General features: G+C 38.5%; 1 protein-coding gene across 1 annotated transcript; it reads right to left on the reverse strand.

The window, feature by feature from the left end:
- Positions 1 to 2,192: 2,192 nt before the first annotated feature.
- On the reverse strand, positions 2,193 to 25,735 carry NEK3 (NIMA related kinase 3). The gene is made up of 14 exons (XM_063315409.1): positions 25,575 to 25,735; positions 22,913 to 23,107; positions 16,313 to 16,406; positions 16,053 to 16,150; positions 14,961 to 15,044; positions 14,142 to 14,209; positions 13,934 to 14,020; positions 11,472 to 11,526; positions 10,517 to 10,717; positions 9,981 to 10,086; positions 8,782 to 8,886; positions 6,803 to 6,937; positions 4,636 to 4,756; positions 2,193 to 3,705 (listed from the first exon to the last, which is right to left on the reverse strand). Exons 2-14 carry the CDS (start codon positions 23,027 to 23,029, stop codon positions 3,588 to 3,590), a joined length of 1,389 nt encoding a protein of 462 aa, XP_063171479.1. The 5' UTR covers positions 23,030 to 23,107; positions 25,575 to 25,735; the 3' UTR covers positions 2,193 to 3,587.
- Positions 25,736 to 27,221: the final 1,486 nt, after the last annotated feature.

The raw sequence follows: 27,221 nt of genomic DNA on the forward strand, positions 1-27,221 counted from the left end.
TCAGATACTCACAATTGAAAGAACAGTATCCCTATTCCTATAAGGAGTGAAGTAGTTGCAAAATAGGGGAAATTATTATTTCAGATCAATTATTATGACACATGTGTATGAAATAAAAGCATTATTGGACTCAGAGGTTGAAAGTATGAAAGACAGACATGTACACATCACTGTTTGTAGTCTGGGGTTTATTCCAAGTCAGTCATTCCCAACCTTGTATCCTACAGATGTTTTGAACAATTATCATCTCTTCTCTTCCAGGGAAATGGAAGATACATCCTAATTCATCACCAGGTTGGAAAAGACAGCTACCTGGCACACGACCTATTTAACAGATGTCTGGTCAGGGACTGGATCCAGATGGGAGACAGCTTGGGATCTGCATGTAAGTTCCATGAAAGAAGAAAACTGTAAAGAAATGTACTATATAACACAATTGTAACAATTTGAGACCTTTGACCAGGTATTTTAAGTCCTTCCAGATTCCTTTCCAAGCAAACCAGTCATTAGTCAGAGCATCTCTAGAAAACGGATCCCTTGATCTGTTTTCCCGTGAAATGTGGATCGTACACAATCCACCCATTAGGGCAGATGTGAATTTGAGGTGAGTGGCAGTTCTGCTAGGGTGATAAAAACTAAGCAGTTCTCTTACTCTGAGGAGAAGGCGCCTTAAAACGGATGCAGGCTACAACTTTCCACAGGCTTTGCCCAGGAGTAAGCCCCAGTTACCTATAAAGGCTTACTTCCGAGCAAACCTACGTAAGTTTGCGTTGACAACCTTATTAAAGGGTAGGACACACAGGGAGGCTCAAGTTATCCCCTTCCTCTGCGAGGAGGGGGAGAATCTTCCCGCCTTTCCCAGCTCCTCCCCTTCTCCGTTGCCAAGGGAACAGAACAGACGCGCGCGCAGATTCCCTGCGTTTTCGCCCTGGGCAGCTTTATTTTCTCTCAGTCATCCCCTCGCCGCGGGGACGTTTTTCTGCCCCATGAGAAGGGGAGAAGGGAAGAGTCCTTCAGGACCGAGAACACCAACTTGCAACGCCGAAACTACCTGGACGTCCGCAGCCGACGGAAGCAGTCGCTTCTTCAGCGTCCGCGGGGGCGTGCTTTCTTCACACTCCGCCCTGTTGCCGCGTCACGGATCGATTTCTGCAGCCTTCCGCAACCTGATGCGCTTATGTTAAACTACAGCTCCCATCATCCCTCTTCAGCATGGCTCTATTGTGTAGTCGCAAAGAACTGGAAGGTATCAGGCTGTAGCAGGGCACGTTTGTGGAAATTAGCGGCTCTAAACTCCAGTGTGCACATCATCCCCCTCCCGTGCTTTCAATTACTTTATATTTTCATAAAAATAGCCACATGGAACAAGAATTTCAAAATGCACAGGAACAGAGAGTTGCTTTAACAAAGCTGCACAATACCTACAAAAGTTTTATTCGTTTAAACTGGATTTAATTCCAGGTAATTGAAGGACCTATCTCATTCTTACTTAAATTGTGTGTGAAGTTCAGCTCCCAGAAATCTAGGCAATGTCTTGCTTGCCAGGCACCTACACATCTGAAAGGCACCAAAGTTGGGGAAAGTGGTCTCTTTTTTAATTTCATCAGAATACATTTCTTTTAACATCTCAATATGGTGTCCTGAAGGGGAGGGGGGTCTCTTTCAGCAAAGCATTTTTTAAAAGCTGTACCAGTTTAGCATGTTCAATTAATATAAAATTAATATAATCCCTAAGGGATATAATATTCTGTATGAAAAGAAATTACATAGTTTTGCTAAGGTACTTGGATGGAGAAATTTGCTACTTGAGAGGCACCCCAAAAAAGAGATTTTTGCTTTGTCTCCTTTTCACTGACATCCTTTTAGCAGCTAACAACCAGTACACTTCAGTCCAAAATCACAGTAAACACATGAACTTTCATATGCAAGATAACAGGAAACTGGAGATTTAGATTTTTGGATCATCTATAATCTTTCAGCGGCATAGGAGTTATGGAACTTTTGTTTATCCCTTGCCATTAAAGCAACCTTATTGCATCTATTATGTGCCACATGTTTGAGCTTAACACAGAGATTTCTTTCAGTTAGGTTAAAAACAATCCCTCTCCATAACCATCACTAAAATATAAATTAAAACACATATAGCAGCTTAAAATGATTGTGTAAATGAATGATTTGAAGGTATTATAATGTTTTCAGACTTATACCACACGGTTTATTGCTAAGGGACAACTTCTAAGCATGGGCATCTATGGGAGCAGGACAAATGATAACATGTATACAGTTACATGATGCAACTTTCTTAAGTACATCAAACAAATTTAACCACCTTCCCATTTGCATAACAATATGCATATGTAATTTTGACATCATGGCTTATTGTAGACTAAAGTTAACGTTTCTATTCCAATTCTGAAAGCTATCTCCCATAATTCATACCCAGCATGACCAGTCACTAAACTGCATAAGATGGAAAGAAGTTCTACACGTTAACAGAGATCCAGTTTAGGGAAGACATGTTAAGAGTCTTCAACAGTCTGATTCTTATCAGATCAAATTTAACACATAAATTTGACTGTCAGCATGTTACAGCACCATTTGTAGCTAATTTAAAATAGTTTAATATAGTACAATAACTAATGTATATGAAATATGTAATATGTAATAAAACTACATACTAATTTTAATAAATAAAATTATATACTAATTTTATTACATATTTAATAATATATTATTTATTTATTAACAACTGTGAGCTGCCCAGAGTTTGGTACAAGATGGGCAGCTATATAAATGTTTGAAATAAATAAACACACACACACACACAAGCAAGCCACGGAGGGCTAGCTAGACTCCTTTGTGAAAATCCTGTTTGGACACCACAGTAATGGCAGGGTGGTTTGTTTGGTGGTTATGCTGCCAACACCTATCCCGCTGGAGATCAACTGGCCAGGTCCCCCTGCGGTTTCCTGTCTGGGATAAATAGGGCTCCCCAAGCACCATCTCCCTAACTATGAATTAAGCTCATATGACTGAAGAATAACCCTGAAGTCATGCTGATGAAAGACATGGTTCCAGAAGATACCCTCTTGGAATTAAGGAAAAATTGAAATAAACAGGTTTATTAACTATTGCAAAACACACAATCAAAGAAAATGATAAGATCTAGCTAATGCTAGTATCTATCTAGATTTTGCCTTATTCTGAAATCCAGACTCAATTTTCCTGAAGCCTGGTTACCCTAAGTTTCAAGGCCAGCAGTCCCAAACGCCTGGGAATATGAAATACCAGAGAGGGAAAACAAAAAAGCTGTACCTTGCTGTCTCTGTCAGGCTCTTGGTCAGACTCTGCTAATCCTTGACTGCCCTCTAATACAGTATATTTCTGATTTTGACAGAATATTTCTATATTGAGTAAAGAATTTTGTATAATGAATGCTTATTTTAGTACCTTTAAGAAGAATGTAATTGCTCTATCTTTTTTGCATCAAAAAACCCAACGCAAATTAAATTTGTCTCCTCAAAGAAATACATTTGGAATCTTTATGTGTCAATTAGTATGTTTCTGCTAGTCTCTGAAATCATTCATCAATATTTTTGCATTGATATTGGATTAGTTGTTGGTACTCCTTGCTTTAGTTCCATTGGTTTGGACATCTTTTGCAGTTCAGAAATCCAGTCTGGATCATCTTCTGCTTCAAAATCCCTATGAAAATGTAATAAAACAATTAGGAAGAGGAGGATGAGATTATCATTTATTTTAAATAAAACTAGAACCACTAAATACATATATTTTCTTATTAGGAACTCCCAGGACTTCAGGAATCCACTTGAGATATTTTTCCCATTAAAATTATTCTATAAATTCTAAAATTTTCTGAACAATCTGTTCTGTTGTCCATTACAGTCAAAAAGTTTTTTCTAGCTATCTAACCTAAAGCCTACAGTATGTATATAAACCTGTATACTTAATATGTGCTTGAAAGACAGAGATTATTCTTCTCTGGGGAAAGTTTTAAATATCTGAAACAAATATTTATATCCTCTGTTTAAATTTGCCTATCTGCTTCTTTGAGAACCTTGATTGGTCACACATCCGTTTTATGACTCTATTCTTAATAATCTCCAATATTTTTATTTGTAGACAAAGGGCACAAGGTATAAATCAAACACTTTTCTCCACTAGTGGACTCCCTGAAATTTACAGACTAGTAGATATGTAACAACCATTATGCTGTTACATAAAAGGGAGATTGAGTCCAAATTTCAAGTTCCAGTGATAGCACAATACACTATATGGCAGACCACTCATGAAGACTCCCAATTTTTTATATGTTGAGAGGCTATAATTTCAGAAGTTCTTCAGCATACTACTTGTTACAGTATAACTGCTTCTAAACTGAATTAGGGATATATCACACTGAGTGACCAGAATTCTGCTCATCCAAGCAGAATTGGAGAGGCGGGAAGATAGAATTGGGGGGATCTGATCTAATAGCTGATAAATACAACCCATGGTTGAAAAATGGCATGAAGCTACAGTTGGATTTTGTTTGAGAGATGTTTACACTGAAGCATTTGTTTAAAATAGAGAAGAATTCCAACAATTCGCTTTTCAAACTGTATTTCAACATACGTATCCTCTTCATCTGATCTAGGTTCAAGTCTCTCTGCATCCTCCATAAAAGTTTCACCATCTGGTTCATCAGAGGCTTCATTCTCTCCTGTAAGTGGTCCTCTCAGTAGGTCATCTGAGGCTGTAATATTTAAAAAAATACAAACATTCATGGTTCCTTCCATTCACATATTTATGAATGGAAGTAAGAAAATCAATAAAATTGCATCTTGCTCCATCATTGCACAATCTTTACCCCCTTATTTTTTCACATAAAATTCTAATTAAAATATTTTGTTTGTTTGTTTGTTGAATTTTATTACCGCCCATCTCCCCCTCAAAGGAGGGACTCTGGGCAGTTTACAGAAACAGAATTTAAAATTCAGTATCAATATAAATACAATAATAAATAGACAATAAAAATATAAAAATATAATAAAATATGATAAAATCCAGATGGCTAAAAGTTGTGTTTAAAATATACAAGGTTTAGTCTCACATATCAGAAATGTGTGGTGCTATTCCCTCAATATTTTTTTTTAATTTTGTTGTTGTTGTTGTTGAACTAGCCCCATTACATCCAGAAATTTAGCATTGATTTTTTTAAGATTTTGGGATGGTAGTTTGTTAAAATAGATATGACTTATGTTTTTTAGCATCTCACATCTATTTAGAGCTGGACAGAGAGACAATAGTCTACAGTGAATTAAAGGCAATTTTGAAATACTACCAGTGGTATAAATGTTAGTGCAGAAAATATGTTTATTATACGCATTTATTATTTTTAAAATCTGCAGAATCAATTGAACCAGAGCTAGCAGTGACTCAGTTTAAATATATTTGGTCTCTAAATTAAGATCAATATTATATACTGCTATAATCACATTCTAGGCTCCCACATACTGAGCCCACAATGATATTCAATATTTTTCCATTTCAACACATGGTTGAGGTAAAAAATAAGCCTAATGATTTGTCTAAAATCAGAAAAATTAAAACTACCATCATCATAAGAGAGTTGTAACTTTAACAAAGAAATCCAGGGTATTTGTTCCTTCCATAAAAATGTCACCCTTAATCTATTTAAAATATTTAAGTGGTACCAACATAGGCATTGCTCTCAATATCTTTATCAAGACATTAGGCCCACATACCCTGTGAATGGTCCACACCCTGACTCCCACCATACCACTGCCCATCAATCTTTCTACCTGCCCCTGACCGCCCCCACCCTCATGCACTAATTTCCCCCAGCTCCTGCCAACTCACTTCCCAGGCTAGGGGCCTCATCCACAGTCAGTCCTAGCACATCCACAGCAGGACAGTCAGCACCAAAACGCTACTGATCTCAGCACCTAAGCACAATCCGCCAGTTCCCACTGCCCCCTCATCCGCCACCAATTTGACTCCCTCTTCTCATCAGGGGAAACCGATGAGCAACAGAAGAGAAACAACCAAACAAGCACTCTACAGCTAGGATAAGCCCCCACCCCGCTTTACATCTCCCATCCAGGGGGGGAAATGAACAGCTATAATCCCTATTGCCTACAAACCATACTAAAACTACCAGCTAGCCCCAGCTCCTACTGAGACTCAGTGCCAGGGTTTGATCACATCTAGTCCTGAAAACCTCAGAAGGTAGTAAGAGCAGGTAGACCAGCTCATTCCTGTTATGCCAAAGGGGCAGTGCACAAAAGACTGGTCATTGCTGCTGCAGCCAGGAGAGTAGTCTTCTCCAGCTCTGTCATAATTGACAAACCACCCAACAGCTCAGCTGTGGCATTTAGGAGTAGCTGATAGGTGGCTCTCCTGCTGCTGCTGCTGCTGCTCCACTGTGGCCACATTCACTCTTTCCACCACTTTCACTGCCACCACTGTAACCTCTCCTCACTGTTCTATTTACCATTTTGGAGACCAGCATCCACTCCACTTATAAGACCAGCCACTAGTTCAGCCCAAATCTCAAAGAAGGGCTCCATCTTCCTACTGAAAGGAATCCACGGAATTCAAAACCAGAATCCATAGCAGCCATGCTGGTCTGCTGAAGCTTGGGAAACACTAATTTAATCTTTGTAAGACCTCCAAACCCCCAAACCATCAACTCCACATGCTAAAACCACCTATCCATGATCCCATTCTAAGAAACTTTAACTGAGTCTGTCTCCATGATGGGGAGGGGGGGAATTACCTGCTTTGTGGATTGTGTATGTCTTAAAAGCTAAGCTAACATCAGCACTGTGAAGAATATTCATCAAAGTCTGTGAAGGTTCCTTGTTCCATTGTTTACGTGTGACATTTTCATCATATTTGCTCACATGGCTACCTAATTAAAAGAACAGAAATACTGTATTACTGGAGAATCTACCCTTATAAAAAACTAGTAATACAAAAAAAATATTAATGTGTAACTGTGGAAGCCAGTAGTAGGAACCAGACAGAAACATGTATCTAAAAACATATAAGATGGACATAAGCACAGTTAATTCTAGGGCAGATGGTGGCCACTTTGGTCAAGTCTACGTGAATGGGATTTTCTCCTGCTCTTTATTTATTACATCATTTCTATCCATCCTATACCAAATTACTCCAAGTAGTATAGAACATAAAACAAAATAAACATCTTAAACTATTGCCATAAAACCACCTAAAAGAATTTTATAACACTACATACTTTAAATAAACTTAGGAACACAAAAAATGAAACTCTTTTTCTTCTAATCTGTAGTTCCCATTCTGCTGGAGGACAGCCAGAACTAGATTCAATTTATCTAGATACTGTATGTTTAATGAACCCATGCTAAGGTGTAGCTATGCAGCATGCTTATCTTTTGAAAGAAAGTACACTTTAACTGATCCATTGTGTGCACAATTAACTCACTATCCTAAATTCATTGTACTAAATCACATGCTTCAGTATCCTTAAAATGAAGTGCACATTAGTATATCTCACAGAATCGTTTGAGCATAGAAAATCTAAGGACTGTATATGTCATTCTGATCTGACCAAAAAACAAAAAATAATATAAATCAATATATTGTATTTCACAGATGTTGAAATTGGAATTCTGAATGTACAACTATGTAACAATGTTTTCTCACTGTTTGCTTTCAATCACAATTGTTTGAAAAGCCTAGAATGGGTCCTTGGATAATGTACAGTATGCAAGCAGACTCAGCTTTTAGTGGGTAGTGCTGAACTTCCAAGAGACTACTTATGGCCTGTGGCGAGATAATTAATCTAAATAATCATTAAGGTCTGATGAAATTGTAACAAATCTCTCAGTGAACTTCAGTTCAAGAATTTTATACAAACACAATGATTTGTCTTTGCCCTACCTACTGTCTACAGTATGTTACCAAAAATACATACTGTATTTTTGTATGTAACATACGGTATGTAACAACCACCAATCTCAGTTTAGAATGAGTCCAATCTTTCCAAACTCTACCCTACTCTTGGTTTCTGTCCTCCCAAAAGGATGCCAATTGTATCAGGGAAGTTGGGGACAAATGGCACTAAAGCAAGCAAATCACAAACCCTCCTGGATTTGGGAGGACAATTTAATTCTATTTAAAATTGACATGCTTCTGGGTTAATTTCTGATACCATTCCCATCATTCTGATACCTGGCATCATTCTCCCAGATCAGAGCAAAACCTGTTTCTAGATAAATTAGAAATACATTCTGGATAACCTAAATGCAGGATTATCTAATTAATCAAACAGAATTCTTTTCTCCTTCTGGTTTCCCCTCACTCCTTCTTTAAAATATGATTCTTTTGTCCCAGATTTTTTAATATATTGTAGACTTCTATTTCTTCACCCCCTGGTTTGTGGGACCTATTCCTCTTTCCACATGCTGCACTGACATAAAAAAACATGCAAGCCAAGAGTTGCCAACAACAGTTCCAGCAGAGCTTGGCTGAAGATGTCTGTGATTTTGCCTATGGGGGAAGCTCATCCACTGCTGCATCTGTATTCTCACTCTGTGCTGAGAATGTAGCCCTGTCAGTTTCTCATTCAACATCCAAATGGTCCTTCTCACACCCACTAATATGGGCTGAGATGATTGGTGCAAACATGGGGGGTAATTCCATCTTTAAATGTCACAGTGATTTCTAATGGCAAACAACATAATATGCAAATAAATATGTATATTATCTTACCTGTGTCCTCCTTGGTTGCAATACTGGAAGAAAGCAAAGGTGCATTTTCTAAAATTTTTATCACTGTACTGGATCTTCCTTTTTCCCACTTTTGTCTATAAGGTTCTGGAAACACAGTATTTGGGAAAACGTTTTAAAGAAATGTTTTAGGAAAATTCAGTAGAGTCTTCATACTTTTCCCAGCTTCAACAACCAGTTCTTCAATGTGGTATTTTATATGCGTGAAATGTGATTAAGCCCTTGGAAGAGAATGATTTTTCTACCAAAAGGGAAAGAACAGTGATTCTTTCATGTTAACCCTTATTTCCTACAAACCTGCTTCTAACGCAGAGGTACCTCCAGCATTCTGTTTGTGATTTCCCCAGTACCCAGTGTCTTGCCAGTGACTGGGAACAAAAGAGCCAAAGTTTGTGGTGTAATTTTAGGCATATCTCGGGTAGGATTAAGGTTGATAATGATAGCACTGTCTCCCTCTCCTATTCCTGCCTTTAAAATCTAAAGCCCAAAAGTGGGCAAAAAATATCCAAAAAGGGCAAAAAAAATATCAGCCTGACAATTTATGGTGGCATCCCAGCATCACTGGGTTGTAACTTGCAGCCATTAGGTCAGGAGACTAAATTGTGGCCCTAACATTTTAGAAGTTGTTCTTATCTGTACTAAATGTTTCAGACTTTCAAGAATATAGTGGGGAAGCACAGAGAGCTTCAGGAAGGAGAGAAGAAATTCCTGTTGAGTAATCCTAGGCTCACACAATTCAGATTTCATCTTCTATCACCTGCCCCCATATTAACAAGTTTTAAACATTAAAATATAAAAATGTTAAGACTATATTTAGAACCCTAAGGTACAAGTATTTTAAAAAATCTCCACTATGGTACACATACCAATCTTTTAATCTGTTGTTTGTTTGACATGGCTAAGAAGGTCATTCATTAAAAAGTGCAATCTTACTCAGAAGCAAGTCTCACTGTATTCTGATAAATGTGCCTAGGACTGCAGTCTCAGAAAAGCTTCAGTCATCTGCATTGGTGTAAGCCCCACAATCAACCTTATCAAAACTAATCCCAGGCCCTGGTCCACAAACAGATTTCTTAATTCAACATTCATTCATTCATTCATTCATTCATTCATTCATTCATTCATTCATTCATTCCTCACATTTCTAACACTGCCCATAAGGGGACTCTGGGCGGTTATACCTTTTTGATCCATACTTGTTTTCCCCAGTCCCATTTCACTGAAGCTCTTGGAGATGGCTTCTGCTTCTGAACAGCTATACTTGCTTCCTGCATACGTTCCATCCTCCTTCATAAGATTAAGATAGTATCTATCATTATTAACTTTATTATTAACCTACATAAAAGGGAGGGGAATGCTACATTCAATATTATGTAAGTAAACAACCATTTATATAAAAGGACTTTCCTGTGCTCTTCCTGTGTTCACTCCACGTATGGCCACCATAGCTGCTCAGGAGGATCTCTGAAACTCTTGAGCAGATATAAAAGCTGCATATGAGTAAGACAAGGGAATGGAACTTGGAGAGAGGAACTCATACAAAGACAATGCTTCCTTCACTCACATTTTTTGGGGGGACTGTGTGGCTACTGTGTCTGCCAAGGAAGAGCTGCAGCTTTTCTATAAAGCTGTCAATAGATACAGCAACTGTGCCCACATGAGACTTGAGGTACCTTTCCTACTGACCCAAATACTGTGTTCATTTGTATGCTATTACCTCTGGTAATGAAAACTTTCCAGTACATTTTGCCAGGCACTTTCTTGCAAGAATTGTACTAGCTGATGGACGGTACTTGGGGTTCTTCTTGAACATCTGCTTTATCAAATAGTGAAGTTCATAACTATAGTGTGAGGGAAGTGGATTGTAATATCCTTTACATATCTTAAGTATAAGATGTTTCCAACTCTTAGCCTGAAACTAAATTGAACAAATACATGAAAAACATATAGCTTAGTAGTATTAACATTTATTGTTTATTAATAACTCTACAAATATTAATTCACATGATTTTTGCACCTTTCATGTTAATGATCTAATAGCACATGATACATTGGAGGTGAGAATTCTATTGTCAGGAATGAAGGCAGTGCGACACAATCCAGTGACTCTCAAGCTTGGGAAAACCATTGCATCAACATAGCCCAGAAGCCTCTCATAGCCTTGGGTATGAAGAAAAGGCCAAGAATTTTTAATTTTTAAATTAAATTTAAATTATGTAATTTAATTGAATAAGAGTCTTAATTTTTGGAGCACAGACCTATGCAGTATATAGGCTTTAAAAGCTGTTACTGCAGTTGGCAGATCTTTTCTGGTATATTATTTCATTCTTGTCTGCAATAAAGAAGTAATCTAGCTGTTTCAGATCTATGAGACTTCTGCTGAAAAACACATTTCTGAATATGCGATTTAGTGTTTGGAGAGTTAAGATTTGTTTTCATCTCTGATGTGAAGCCTGACACCTATGATATGCCATATTTTCTGCTTTTCAGTGCTCCCTGCACATTTACTAGGTGGCCTATGGGGCAAATTATTAGAGTCATTACACCCAGCTATATTACACTATTCTTTACATTCTAATATGCATGCATTACAAAATTAAGTGTTGCTCACTGGGGAAAAAAAACATAGGAACTGGATCAGCTCTCGGAAATAAAACATAAAGAATACTCACTGGATGTTTTAGGGTGCACAGCTCATATAAAACACATCCCAGAGACCAAATATCACTAAAAAGGCAAGTTTTAAATATGTTAGCTTAAGATCACAGTTAGCACAACTTTTGCTAGAAATAAGTTATGAGGGTTTTTTTCCCCTTTTTCGGTCCCAAAGTGCTGCATGAGGCATAACAAAACCCATGTCTGTTAGAATCTTGGATACCACAAAATCATTTATTGTAACGTGAGGCAGCTCTCCCTAATAGTTCTTGCCTCAGCAAGAACAAGAGTTTAATATAATAAATAAAGAATTGTGGGGTGTAGGGGATGCTGATCTCTTCCCCCTCTAAACTCTAGTCAGCTGGAGAAACTGGAAGAGAGAAGCAATAAAGCAACATGAAGCAGAAAACAGAACAAAACGTTAAATAGGCTGTCTGAACCCTATCAAAATGTTGCATCTGTTTTCCCCAAACAGCACACCAGCGTGTTGCATGTTGAAATTAAAATACAACTAGACAGGATGACAAATAGGCTCAATCCTGGTCCTGCCAATTCAGCACAATCCCCAGGGTTGAGTTAATGTAAAGGATGGCACAGTGGGAGGTGAGGAGAAAAACTTCTTTTGCTCAGTTCCTTACTAGAACGCAAGTTTCACCGGACTACTGTTGATGCTATTATTTTCAATATCAGAGTTTTTCCTGAGTGAAACTAGGCTTATTTTTTTCAGAAGGGGCATCATTCCTTCTGAGTTTATTTGGGGGGATAAATAAGTGTAATTTTAATACCTCACTGCCAGCACTCCAAAATGGCAACCTCTGAGTTCTTGTATTAACGTTATCTCCGGTGCTATTGATTCTTTTACCGGCAGCCTAATCTCTTAAATGTAAGAATGGGAGGTTGCTATTATATTCATTCATTCATTCATTCATTCATTCATTCATTTTTCCTTCCTTCCTCTTTCTCTTATTCAGAGGATCACTTGATTATGATCACTTTTCTTTTGGTGGAATCAAATCAAATCTGGTATGATGGTCACTGACTAAAATTCTGTAAAGTAACACAATGAAAGTTAATGGGGGGGAACCAAAATACTTAAGAGCTAACTTGCTAAATTACTAAGCAAATAAGATACTAAAATGTTAAAACACTACCCTAACCATTAAACTCAACTGAACAACATGAATAGATAATATAAGATATAATTTACTTCTGTTAGAAATTATCCACAAAACTTACCTGCAATGCTTAACCATAGATTGACTGTCACAAGGGCTACTGGTATTCTCTCTCTCTCTCTCTCTCTCTCTTTCCACACAGAGAGAGAGAGAGAGAGAGAAAGAGAGATTACCTCCCTCTCCTTTCCTTTCTTCTACTAACTCCAACAGTCAAATGCCTCTCTTCTTAATGTTGGAAATTCTCCAAGTTCTCTTAGCTTCGTACCCTGCCCTCCTAATAAACAAGTTTTCTACTAAGGTAACAATGCATTATCACACCACTTCCAAAAATAATTTTTTAAAAAAGTGATTTTAGCTGGAAAAGTAGAGAGGTTCTATTCATACTGTATTTTAAATGTCCTCTTTCACCACCACTTCATAGTTTATTTTGGCAGCAGATTTAATCTACAGTACACACTGTTCTACCTGTCACATCCTCAGGAAGTTTCAAGAGCAATATATGGAATGTCAAAATGTCCTGCAGACTGGCCTAAGCTCTTTGCCTCTATACCTCTTTATAGTCTCTAACACCAGCAATACCCATTATTAGTCGCACATTCGCCACCACAGCTTCCTTGCTTTATGCCAGCCAAATGCCAACTTTGCTTCCATACATAGAATAGTTGTCATGGGCTATTCAAATAGCTGTGAAATGTATAGCAACCAAAATTCATTTTCCTATACAACCAGGGTGTCTCACAAATGAAAGAAGGATAGGAGACATGCCTGTTTTAATGCTGAAGGCTCCATTCCTAGCTTCAGTGTTCCCCAACCAAGCATTCTCCAGATGTGTTAGATTACAATTCCACCATTCTCAACCAAAGTGACCAGGCTAGCTACAGGTGATGATAGTCCAACACATCTGGAGATACAGGAAACCAAAGAAAAGTATTATAAAGAAGAGTGCTGAATGAATGCAGAGACTGTGACTAGTGCACAGATTAGCACATGGAATTCCTTCTGAAATTTGGCATGTACTTATAGAAGGATTTGAGGTTACGAGAACCTGCCTCATATAGTCATCTTTTGCATGGAATACAGTCCCCTTACTTACATTATTTAAAGAATATTTTCTTTAAATATTCATGTTTTTATTTCTGTCAGTTATTCTTTGCCACAAGGATATAAAAATAATACTTGGTTTTGAATCACATTTGTAAACTGAGTAATTTTCTTCAAATTGTGAGTATATGATTTTTGCATTATTTCTCCAATATTACATAGTTATAAAGTCAAGATTCTTGTAGACTTGGATTAACTCTTACCTTTTATTGTTGTATGGCATATTCTCCCAAATTTCTGGAGGCACATAGTAAGGGGTTCCTACATATGAACAAGCATATGCCATGGGGCTAGTCCAAAAACAAATATAAATGTTAGGGATGAACAGGTGAATATTCCAACAGCAGCCAGCTACTACATTTAAAAAATATGTCAAAACAGACTTCTAGTCACAACTTGACATATACTTGCCTGTTAAGAAGAACTGCAGATCCAAAGTCTCCCAGTTTTATTTTCCCATTTTGTGTGAGAAATATGTTCTAGATTATGAAACAGAAATTAGAGTGCATTCTATTATTATTATTACTATTATTATATCCAAATGTTAATCATAATGTCCCAGCTCAGCTTAAACAAAAATCTCCCCTAGTAAATCAGATACACATTAGAAGAATTAACTTATTTCAGATGATGAGACTGGCACAAATGGAGTTCACATCATCCCTGTGCTTTGACGTTGGATAAAGTGCATGCCACCATTTGACTGTGAACTTGGACTCAAATAATATTGTAGAGACGGGCCATTCTGGAGGCTGGAGACACATTTAGAATCTTGAGACCGTGGACAGGGAGCATACTCAATGAATGGTTGCCTATTCTAGAACATCTGCCAGAGTGGATATGGCCAGTAACACCACACTCATTTATCAGAAGGCAACCAGCTCACTAAGGCACTATTATTCCAATAGGAATTTTATGGAGATCACCATGATATTAGAGGCTGGTGCCTTGCTATGCAATATGAAAGTTACTGGTTTATTTCCATTAAAATAATATTTTATAAGTCAAGTCAATAGGGAGCCCAGTGAGCATGAACAGAGCTGTTTTCTGTAATATGGCTTGTGAGGTTTTTAATAAAAAAAGGAAATGATACAAATATTTGTAGATGGTTAAAGTAATACTAAACCATTGAAATTTACAGCACAGCTGCCTTCGTAGTTTTCTGCTTGCTAAACAGGAGAAGTCTGGCAGCAATTTTATAGTAAGAATCATTAAGGAGATTTCAGTTACCTTTGATTTGATGTCTCTGTGCAATATACATTTCTCATGAATATATTTTACACCCAAACACATCTGTGTAAACCACTTAAGTATCTGTGGGAGAAACACAGTGCATGGAAATGAACTGAACTGTGAAGGATATAAAAGAGCAAATACTCTACGAAGATGTTGGTCAGTGGCAACACAATGGGTGAAATCAAGTAAGACATTTACATTGTAGTACTTTAAAATATTCTAGTACTAATTTGCCCTAGTACTATGAATACAACTAATTCATTATTTCATATATGAACTATATTGATCTCAAAGAAATTTTTACATTGGATTATTATGAGCTACTTGGGACATGTCCCATTACAGAAGCAATACGTTAGTGCATCTAAAAAATGTTTAATTAAACTCTTACTCAAGTCTGAAATCTAAAGAAAAGTATATGGATACCATCTACAGTGTGTAAAGTACATTTCCAGATTCTAAAGGATGAAAACAATCCTCAATCTTTTACAAATACTGGCATGCAGATTTATGCTAATTTTAATGTGCAAAAAGCCAAAAATAAATATAGTTTTGAAATAATTTATTCTTTATAACATTTATTTTTCAAAATGAAAAACAAAAAGTTATGAATTCTGTCTGATCTGCCATTGCTAATACAAAATATGACTTAATATTGTATAAAGAAACACTATTAGTGGCCCTGTAGAAGGAGAGCCGTATTTGTTGTAGCCAAAATTCAGGAGGAATCTGGAGCATCCTTCCTGTCTAACAAATTTTATCTGATAAAGAGAGCTACTATATGGCTCTCAAAAGCTTATGCCATTTAATGAAATTGGTTAGTCAGAAAAGCTGGTACCAGACTCCTCCTGATTTTTGGTTATCAGTGCCACAATCTTTATAAAGTTATCCTTTTTACTTTGTACTTTAATTTCTTTGTATTTAGCTCCATTTTTAAAACAGTTCTGGTCTACTGCTATGACTACAACAATAAATCAAGAGGTGTTAATAAAGGAGAGATTATTTCTCTAAAGCCTATGGATACCTCCATTCATCAAAGTCCCCCATCTCAATTATTTAAAAATTTAAATATATTTGGATTCTTACCATATCTTCAGGAAACAATTTCCCCTTCTGAAATTTAATCTTTTGTATGAGATCTCCATCATCACAATATTCCATCACTATATGCAAATGTCCATCAGCTAATGTTTAAATAATTTAAGATTCATTAGTAGTATTACCTCATGTAAAATGTTACAAACAGTACACTGGATCAAGAAGATAAGAAATAAATTTTCAATTCAGCACTGAATAATGCAATTGTAACAACATGTAACATTAATTATTAAAACACACATATTTACCTTCAAAAGATTCTGCATATGCCACAATATTTGGATGTTTCATTTTAGCCAATATAATAGATTCATTCCAGGACTTTTCTCTATTGAGGACAGACTAAAAATATATTACTTATAAGTAGAAATAGATAATTCCTTCTTTTATACATTCCTTATTGTATTTCCTGCTTTTCCTCATCAAAGAGGCTTAACATTTATGAATATATCAAAGTAATATTTTAAAAAAATTAAAAGCATCTTTCAAAAAAATTTACAGCAGTGAGGAGAAAAAAAAACACAAAGAACCAAACATTCTATTTAGCAAAAGGAATTAGAACATAAAATTAAACAGAGATAAGCATTTGCTAAAGAGCACATAAAAATGTTCTCTAACAAGACATTGCCACCAGAACAAAGAGAGAGGAAAAAAAGCAATTTCTTGAGGCAACGAGATCCTCATACAGGGCACCATTAACACAAAAGCCATCTCATGCTTTACCACCAGCCAAAGCACTGAAGGCAGAGGTTAGCTGTTAATTGTGCATCAGCTAATTATACAGGCCTGGCAGATTCATCCAAGATGCACTCACATAACACAAATACATATATATATTTATATGTATTTATATGTATATTTATATTGTTTTATTTTAATAAGTTATTCTCTATTTTTAATTGTTGTAAACCGCCCAGAGTCATTGTTATGTGATGGGCAGTAAAAAAAATACAACAAATAAATAAATAAACAAATGATTTCACATGGTTGGAAACACAGTTAATAACTTATCTGGTGATCTGTCACCAGACAATCTAGGCAGCCATCTCAGGCAGCATCCCTGCTACCTTTATGATAGCTGGCAGACTGTCATTTCTTAGGTGTTTTCTGTTTGACTGTTTAGGGAAAATTTAAATCCACAATAGCTACGCTTATTCACCTTCCCATATATCCATAGGGGATGAAAAGAAAAACACAGAGACTGAATGGGTAGAGCAGCCCACTTAATGGAATTCTCTTTGCCTGGAAGTACATACAACTTGCTTTTTAGAGGCAGGTCAAGAGTCCTAATACTGACTTCCGGTGGGACATGGTGGACTGAACAGCTGTGCTCACAGGCTCCGCAGGGAGAACTGACAACGCGGCAGTTTGTTTTTTGGTTCAGGCAGGTTTTTCCTGAAGCCCAAGAGCATTTTACCAGGAAAGGAAATAGCTCAGAATCAACCCATTTGCCCTCCAGGATGGTGGCTTGCAGCCAGAAGATCACAAACAGCATTTTACACTCGACTGGTAAGAATGGCTGGGAGCCTGGGACATCACCATTTTCCAAGCTCCGCTGTAGCCTTAAAGGGACATTAAGACTGGCCACCCCATTTCTAAACCACCCAATTTGTATTTTTTAAGTTTATGTACCCTAAGAGAGGCTTTCTACAGCAAGGAGAGGTGGACTTTCTTGGTGCTTATTGTTATTTTTGGGATTAATTAAAAAAATCCTTTAAAGTTCTGGCTTGTTTTCCATCCAAATATTAAGAAGGATTGTGAGTAAATAATTATTATTTTTGTATTAAATTTGAAGATATTAGCATTTTCCTACACATTGAATCAGTTGTTTTGAACTCTCAGTTTCCTGCTTTTACTTTCCCTGGGGAATTGTCTGCTTAACACTTTCACTTGTATAAACATACTTTGTAACTCTTTCATACCCCTGACTTTTGCAGGTTAAGCTCCTAGGGGGCGCCATAATCTCTGCCTGAGGCATGGAGGATCTTGAGCAAACTTGCTTTGGTTTCTGCCGAGACTTCAAACAGATTCTGAGTCTTTTCAACTTCTTATGCAAGGTATTCAGGACATTGTGGAAAATATGAGTTTTAAAATCTGTCTCTTGATTGGGGATGTTGGGGATGAAATTGAAGAATTTAACAGCGACAGAAATGTTTCTTTGATTTCTGCTGAAAAGTTGGATGAAGATTGGATAGTCAAGTTGAAGAAATTAAAGGGAGAGATCGAGTTGCAAGCCATAAGTGAAACGGATCTTCTGATAGAATACCATGGAAAAGAAGGGGTTATTATGTATGGGAGGTCTCCTGAGGAGAAGTCAGAGTTTTTGAGGGAGGCAGTTGGGCTGTTTGATTTCTGTAAGAAAAAGCCTCTGTGCATATTGCGGGGACATGTAAATGCTTTGGTTTATTTTGAAGTGGGATAAGGGTTTAAGAATATCTATCTGGATTGTTTTTAAGGTTTGGCAGATTTAATTTATCTTTAATGATTTGCATTAAGATTGTTGTTGTTGTTTATTTGTTTAGTCGCTTCCGACTCTTTGTGACTTCATGGACCAGCCCATGCGAGCTTCCTGTCAGTCGTCAACACCCCCAGCTCCCCCAGGGACAAATCCATCACCTCTAGAATATCATCCATCCATCTTGCCCTTGGTCGGCCCCTCTTCCTTTTGCCTTCCACTCTCCCTGGCATCAGCATCTTCTCCAGAGTGTCCTGTCTTCTCATTATGTGGCCAAAGTACTTCAGTTTTGCCTTGAATATCATTCCCTCAAGTGAGCAGTCTGGCTTTATTTCCTGGAGGATGGACTGGTTTGATCTTCTTGCAGTCCAAGGCACTCTCAGAATTTTCCTCCAGCACCACAGTTCAAAAGCATCGATCTTCCTTCTCTCAGCCTTCCTTACAGTCCAGCTCTTGCAGCCATATGTTACTATGGGGAACACCATTGCTTTAACTATGTGGACCTTTGTTGTCAGTGTGATGTCTCTGCTCTTAACTATTTTATCGAGATTTGTCATTGCTCTTCTCCCAAGGATTAAGTGTCTTCTGATTTCCTGACTGCAGTCAGTATCTGCAGTAATCTTTGCACCTAGAAATACAAAGTCTGTCACTGCCTCTACGTTTTCTCCCTCTATTTGCCAGTTATCGATCAAGCTGGTTGCCATAATCTTGGTTTTTTTTGAGGTTTAGTTGCAAGCCAGCTTTTGCACTTTCTTCTTTCACCTTCATCATAAGGCTCCTCAGTTCCTCTTCGCTTTCAGCCATCAAACTGGTATCATCTGCATATCTGAGATTGTTAATGTTTCTTCCAGCGATTTTAACACCAGCCTTGGATTCCTCAAGCCCAGCATGTTGCATGATGTGTTCTGCGTACAAGTTGAATAGGTAGGGTGAGAGTATACAGCCCTGCCGTACTCTTTTCCCAATCTTAAACCAGTCTGTTGTTCCGTGGTCTGTTCTTACTGTTGCTACTCGGTCGTTATACAGATTCTTCAGGAGGCAGACAAGATGACTTGGTATCCCCATACCGCTAAGAACTTGCCACAATTTGTTATGGTCCACACAGTCAAAGGCTTTAGAATACTCAATAAAACAGAAATAGATATTCTTCTGAAACTCCCTGGCTTTTTCCATTATGCATCGGATATTGGCAATTTGGTCCCTAGTTCCTCTGCCTTTTCTAAACCCAGCTTGTACATCTGGCAATTCTCGCTCCATGAATTGCTGAAGTCTACCTTGCAGGATCTTGAGCATTCCCTTACTGGCATGTGAAATGAGTGCCACTGTTCGATAGTTTGAACATTCTTTAGTGTTCCCCTTTTTTAGTATGGGGATATAAGTTGATTTTTTCCAGTCTGATGGCCATTCTTGTGTTTTCCAAATTTGCTGGCATATAGCATGCATTACCTTGACAGCATCATCTTGCAAGATTTTGAACAGTTCAGCTGGGATGCCGTCGGCTCCTGCTGCCTTGTTATTAGCAATGCTTCTTAAGGCCCACTCAACCTCACTCTTCAGGATGTCTGGCTCTAGCTCACTGACCACACCGTCAAAGCTATCCCCGATATTGTTATCCTTCCTATACAGGTCTTCCGTATATTCTTGCCACCTTTTCTTGATCTCTTCTTCTTCTGTTAGGTCCTTGCCATCTTTGTTTTTGATCATACCCATTTTTGCCTGGAATTTACCTCTGATGTTTCTAATTTTCTGGAAGTCGTCTCTTGTCCTTCCTATTCTATTGTCTTCTTCCACTTCTGCGCATCGCTTGTTTAAAAATAATTCCTTATCTCTTCTGGCTAACCTCTGGAATTTTGCATTTAATTGGGCAGATCTCCCCCTATCACTGTTGCCTTTTGCTTTCCTTCTTTCTTGGGCTACTTCTAGTGTCTCAGCAGACAGCCATTTTGCCTTCTTGGTTTTCTCTTTCTTTGGGATGTATTTTGTTGCCGCCTCCTGGACAACGTTGCGAACTTCTGTCCATAGTTCTTCCGGGACCCTATCTACTAAGTCCAGTCCCTTAAATCGATTCTTCACCTCCACTGCATATTCCTTAGGAATATTAGTCAGCTCATATCTAGCTGATCTGTGGGTCTTCCCTAATCTCTTTAGTCTGATCCTAAATTGTGCAATAAGAAGTTCATGATCGGAACTACAGTCAGCTCCAGGTCTTGTTTTTACCGACTGTATAGATGTCCGCCACCTTTGGCTGCAAAGGATGTAGCCAATCTGATTTCGGTGTTGTCCATCTGGTGAAGTCCATGTATGAAGCCATCTCTTAGGTTGTTGGAAGAGAGTGTTTGTTATGCAGAGTGAGTTGTCTTGGCAAAAGTCTATCAGCCTATGTCCTGCTTCGTTTTGTTCTCTCAGGCCATGCTTACCTGTAATTCCAGGTGTCATTTGACTGCCCACCTTAGCATTCCAGTCTCCCGTGATGAAAATAACATCTCTTTTAGGCGTGTTGTCCAGTAGGTGCTGCAGATCCTCATAGAACTGCTCTACTTCAGCTTCTTCAGCATCTGTGGTTGGGGCGTATATTTGGATCACTGTGATGTTAGATGGCTTGCCCTGCATTCGAATTGAGATCATTCTATCGTTTTTTGGATTGTATCCAAGCACTGCTTTAGCCACTTTACTATTAATTATGAAGGCTACTCCATTTCTTCTGTGGTCCTCTTGTCCACAGTAGTAGATCTGGTGGTCATTTGATGTGAAGTGGCCCATTCCAGTCCATTTCAGTTCACTGACGCCCAGAATGTCTATCTTTAATCTTGACATCTCATCAATAACCACATCCAATTTGCCCTGGCTCATAGATCTTGCATTCCAGGTTCCAATGGTGTGTTGATCCTTAGAACATCGGATTCGCTGTTCACCACCAGCACCATCGGCCACTAGCCGTCCGTTCGGCTTTGAGCTAGCTGCGTCATCACGTCTGGGGCTAGTTGAACTCATCCTCTGTTCCTCCCCAGTAGCATTTTGACCATCTTCCGACCTGGGGGTCTCATCTTCCAATGGTATACCAACATATCTCTGGTTGTACTGATCCATTTAGTTTTCACGGCAAGAATACTGGGTTGGGTTGCCATTACCTTCCCCAGGGATCGCATTTAGTCTGACCTCTCTGTCATGACCTTCCCGTCTTGGGTGGCCCTTCACGGTTTAGCTCATGGCATCATTGAGGTGCTCAAGCTCCAGCACCATGACAAGGTAACGATCCTTTGCTGAAGGGATTAAGATTACTAAGGTATAAAAATATTATTTGGTTTTGGGGTTAATATGATTATTAAAATTGTTATATTATTAAGTATAATGGTAGACAATTTATATTCTTTATAGTTTGATCTTTATTATCGTAGACAGGAATGCACAGTGAAGTAGTAAGAAGGAAATAATTAAATGAATGTTATCCTGGAGGGGGCAGTTGATTAGGAGGTGTGTGTGTGTATTTCTCTTTTAATATAAGGGGATGGAGCAACTATATTTAGTGATTTTTATAATGTGCTAATGGAGTGATTTATAGAACTAATGTGATTTTGGTTTAATATGGAGTAAGGGATTGATCAGAGAAAACTGTTGTATATCCTTGCTGTTAAAAATCAGAAGTCACCTCTTTTTGTAACTTTAAAAAAAATTATTTTCTCTTGTGTTTTCTCACTTTTTAGTTTTTTCTTTTTCTTTGTAGTTTTTTCTTTTTTTCTGTAGCTTTTATCTTTGTCTGAAACTTAATAAAATTCTTATTAAAAAAGAGAATCCTAATATTGTGCCTTTGGTCCAAGTTGATTGGAGATGCCATGATGCATTTAAGAGGAATTTATTACATCAACTGAGGTTTGTTTTATTTGGATTTCCCACCCCCCCTGTTTTGCTGTTCACTGTCCAGAGTCCTTTGGGATTGGGGGAGGCCAAAAACGCCATATAATAAACAAACAACACTCTAGCCTCTTACCTCTGTACTCTTCAAGTTAATCCTCCCTTTTGGGTTCAGACAACTTGAGGAGCCCTGGGTTAGGTGAGTTGCCTAACAACCACCCCTTGGTATCGTTGAGTTGGTTTGGGCATGATCTTCAACCAGAAATTATTAGACTAGCTTGTTTCCATGTTCCCTGAAGATGGCATTCTCCAAGCAAAGGTACGTGGATGGAGCTTACCCTAGCTGGACCAGCAAATACTACTGGTGAATAGGTGGTCCCACAGATATCCAGGTCCTGAGCCATAAAGGGTTTTAAAGATAACAACCAACCAATACCTTGAATTGCACCTGGAAGCCAACTGACAAGTATTGCAATGTGCCAACTAGTGATATTAAATGGGTAAAAGTGGTGCCCCTATAGAACTTAGGGAAGGAAGTAGTTACCTTGGGAAGTCTTATCTCTTTCATTGCATATTTCTGGCTTGTGCTCTTATGCTGGACTAAAAGGACTCTACCAAATGATCCTTCCCCAAGTACCATTAGTACATTGTAATTCTCCATGATAATCAAAATGCTTTAATTTTTGCACATGTCTTCAGAAATCTCAGCAGGTTCAATGTTTCCTTTCATCACAATTTCCTATTAACAAGTATCAAAACAATAAAATACATGTTAGATTATCATTTCATCTTTATGCTATGCTCCATTTCTCTCTCTCCAATACCAAAAACTTTGGAAATTATTAGAATATTTACATATTTATATGTATAACCAATAATTACCCAATTCAGCTATTTTTCCAGTCTACTAAATGAAGAGCTTTGGATGATTAAAATAACGCAGGTCTCCTTACTTAACCCTACATTATTTGGTTTCCCTTGAATGAGAAACTAGTAGAGGCTCATAATTGGTAGTGATTATTTGTCCACAAATATATAAATGAAATATAATAGGAAATGACTCCTACACCACCAGCCAGAACAATCTCTAGGCATCCAACTCTCAAAGGAGGCATAGACAGCTATTACAAGCTACAATGACATCAAAATCATGACATCATTGTTCAAAGGAAAGCACATCACAACTATGCCTCTAAGGCAACAGTCCAATGTTCTGCTGCTTGTAAACTTTAAAAAGCCCAGATCTTAGATCAAGCACAGATAGGAATCTATGCCACAAAGAATACTTTGAGAGTGATGCAAATGAAATTTTCAAGAGCTATTCTTGCACATCCCTAAGATGTGTATCTAGCACCACTTAAAATTGGTTACTGGCTAAAGATCTAGTTCTTCCCCACTGAGCCTATTACCTCTTGTACTAGCAGAGAAACATTCTTCAAGTTGGAGCAGTGCTACAGAATCCAAGCTAACATTTTATGGTCTTCCAGCTGGATTCCTTATTATCCTGGGCTACAAAAAGTCCAGACATTTATTGCTTCAAAGAATAGATGATATGGATATCAACTAGCGAGATCAATAGGATCCCAAATAACAGAAGAACCTGGCTGTTAAGAAGACGTTGAGGCCTGGCCAAATATTTCACATTTCTTACTTTAGTGCTCTTACTGGGCAGATAATGCAACATCTCCTTTTCTGAACAAACTTTGGAAAATCACAATCTACTTTTTGATTATAACACTAGCATTACCAGTAGCGTAGCTAAATTGTGTATTGCTTTGATTAAAACATGCCATCAAATATTGTACCCCCAATTGTATTTTTATTTTTATATGTTTTCTGTTTTCACTTTATTTTATTCTTTTCTTTTAATCGGGATCATTGATCCTAATAAATATTTGCAAACTTGCAAAACAGAGCTTAGCATGTTGTGAATACAGTACAGCCATTATTCCTCTCTTTCACCTTGCTTACAACATTACAGTTCCCGCTCTTTTCTGCAGTCAGTAAAAGTTAATGTTTGTTTGTTTATGTGTTTGTATTCTGCGCTTTTACAGTTCCCACACTTTTCTGCAGTCAGGAATAGTTAATGTTTATGCATGGATATATGTGTTTGTGTTGGGCCCTTTTCCTGTGAGTAGCCCTTATTTTATTCCCACAACCACCACTCTGTGAGATGGGTCAGGCTGAGTGAGGAACTGGGCTCCCCAGTTTAAGTTCAATTCCTTAATCCCTATTACATCATGCATATCTGTAGAGTGTTTCTATGTCAACAAAAACATCAATAATAATCCTATGAAGAGCTACCCTCCTGGAGAACAGGAACAGTAGGGCATAGTCATAGGCATGCAAATGAATGGTGGCAATATGACTATTTTTTTATTATTTATTTTCTATCCCTCCTTTATTATTTTTATAAATAACTCAAGGTGGGGAACATACCTAATACTCCTTCCTCCTCCTATTTTCCCCACAACAACAATTCTGTGAGGTGAGTTGGGCTGAGAGAGAGTGACTGGCCCAGGGTCACCCAGCCAGCTTTCATGTCTAAGGTGGGACTAGAACTCACAGTCTCCTGGTTTCTAGCCCAGCACCTTAACCACTAGAATTCCACAGTCCTGTTCCTTCTCTTCTACAGGACTCTTCTACAGGATATGAGGGTTTTTAAAAATCTGTTTGATTTATATCTGCATTTCATTCAGGAGAATGCAACTGCACTGACAAAAATACTAAACAGAATGGTAAATGTTAACATTAGACATAAGATTTCCTCTGGAATATTCTTCCACTGAGCTCAGGATTTAGTTTTTCTTTCTTGCACCCTCTACTCCTTAGTGAATGGGAATCAGAGATGCATGTTCTGGTAAAAAAAAACCCAACACCTCGCGTTCCCACGATTTGTGGGAATCAACCCAAGAGGCAACAGTTACATCAGGGAAAACAGGAGGAGACAGGTTTGACCAACGTACGGCATTTCCGAGGCAAAAGGGAAATAAATATTGAGCCAACGCTGGATTTCCGAATATCAGGGAGTCTAGAGGCTGTCATTAATAGCGTTATTCACACATTAATAGCGTTCGCCTTCGCCGGCTTTGGAGGCAAAGGACAAGAACTTTTCCAACGCCATCTTTCAGCACAGGAGGGCGGCGGGTGAACGTCGTGAAGAAACCTCAAATCCATCCCTACCCAGCCTGTAATTCCCATCTGACGTCCAGCAACTCCAGCGCGGGGAAGCCAGTTGCGCTGAGGGGAGAAAGCAGCTTTTTCCCTTCCCAACTTTCTTTTGAGTGAGGGAGAGCCGTAAAGCAAGAATCCCCTTCCAACTACAGGAATCTGGATGCACGCAAACCGCTCGCAACGGCCCTCTTGCTTACGAGGCCCGACGCCACTCCCCGGTCACTTACCCAGACGCTGCAAATTCTGGTCTAGCGAGACTTCCCCAGCCCAGTTCCGCGGCGCCAACGAAGGACGGTGGGTGGAGACAGTGGGTCCGAAGGGCGTGGTTTCAATTGAAAGCGCAAAAGTTTCTTCTGCCGGGGAAGATCGCCGCTGGAAGCTGGATTTCTAGTTTCCCCCGAGCAGGTTTTCTTCCAGGCATCCCTTTGGAAATTACTGTGATAATTCCGTTTTTGGTAAGCTCATGAGCTAGATTGTTGCTGCCCAAAGGGCTGTGTGGTAATGGAGGTCGGGCCCGGAGCTTGTTTCAAACACAGGGAGATCAAGCGCTGGGAATAAAAATGGGGACTCTGTCTAAACCGCCCCCCCTCCCCAAATCCGGCTGTGCTGCTTCATCGGGCTGGTGGTGGGGATGTTCCCGGGAGAAAGACGCCTTGGACTCTGTGCCAAAAGTACAGAATATGTTCCCAGCAAGTCACCCAAGGCGCGAAGGTCATTCCAACTGCCCAGTTAAAGCAAGAGGCACCTATATTGGGCAGCAGCGATGTAGGAAGATGGTGGAGGTGGAAGATCATTTTAGTGATGATGGCAAAGGCATAGCTTCATTCTATGCGAGAGAAGGCAGTGATTTTACCAAGAAAATAATATGGGTAGACAATATAAAATGATTGACAGTGTGGGGCCAGATGATGGGCTTCGCAGGTCAGATAGTAAACAAAGGAATGGTATTGCTTTCATAGTCAAGAAAGATACTAGGGTACAATGCAGTCAATGGCCAAATAATACCAGGTAGACTTTGCAGACATCCCTTTATGAAGGTTATCCAAGTTTGATGGAGAAGAAGAGGAGATTGATGAGCTTTATGATCAAGTTCAGATGTACTGTTGTAGTTGAAGACTGGAATGCCAAGGTTGGAAATATTGAGGAAAATGTATGGTCTAGGAAACTGGAATGAAGCAGGAAAACAACCAAAAAGATGCCTATATACATTAATACCACCAGATGGAGTAGACAGAAATCAAATTGACTATATTATTGGTAGAAGGAAGTGGAAGCATAGTATAACAGCAAAGATGTGGCCAAAGGCTAACTGTGGAACAGATCATAAATTGCTCATGTACAAGTTCCAGGTTAAGCTAAAGTGGAAGTAAAAAGCCAGCCAGTTTCCATGATAGGATCTTGGGCAATATACTCACCATTTTCAAGCAGAATATCAGGAATACTTGGTAGAGCAACAGTAAAGGCCTTGGAGGAGATACTCAGATGCCACAATATGTCTGTGCCTACAAAGATCAGAATCATGTAGGCAGTGGTTTTCCCTGTGACATTCTGCAAACAAAAGTTGGACTTTGGAGAAGCAGGACAGAAAGAATATTGAATCTTTTGAACTTTGGTGTTGGATAAAATTCTTGAGAATACCAACAAAACAGATGGATCATCAAACAAATCAACCCAGAGTT

This window comes from Candoia aspera, chromosome 1, assembly GCF_035149785.1.
Source record: "Candoia aspera isolate rCanAsp1 chromosome 1, rCanAsp1.hap2, whole genome shotgun sequence".
NCBI lineage: Eukaryota > Metazoa > Chordata > Lepidosauria > Squamata > Boidae > Candoia > Candoia aspera.

What these genes read in the sequence shown, in the direction of transcription:
- NEK3 (XM_063315409.1), bottom strand. Translation starts at nt 23,029, where the DNA reads ATGGAGAATTACAATGTACTAATGGTACTTGGGGAAGGATCATTTGGT. An exon ending in TGCAACCAAGGAGGACACAG is followed by an intron (nt 6,938 to 8,781) that starts GTAAGATAATAT and finishes TCTTTTAATTAG; the next exon opens with GTAGCCATGTGAGCAAATAT. An exon ending in ATACACAATCCACAAAGCAG is followed by an intron (nt 4,757 to 6,802) that starts GTAATTCCCCCC and finishes TAAATATTACAG; the next exon opens with CCTCAGATGACCTACTGAGA.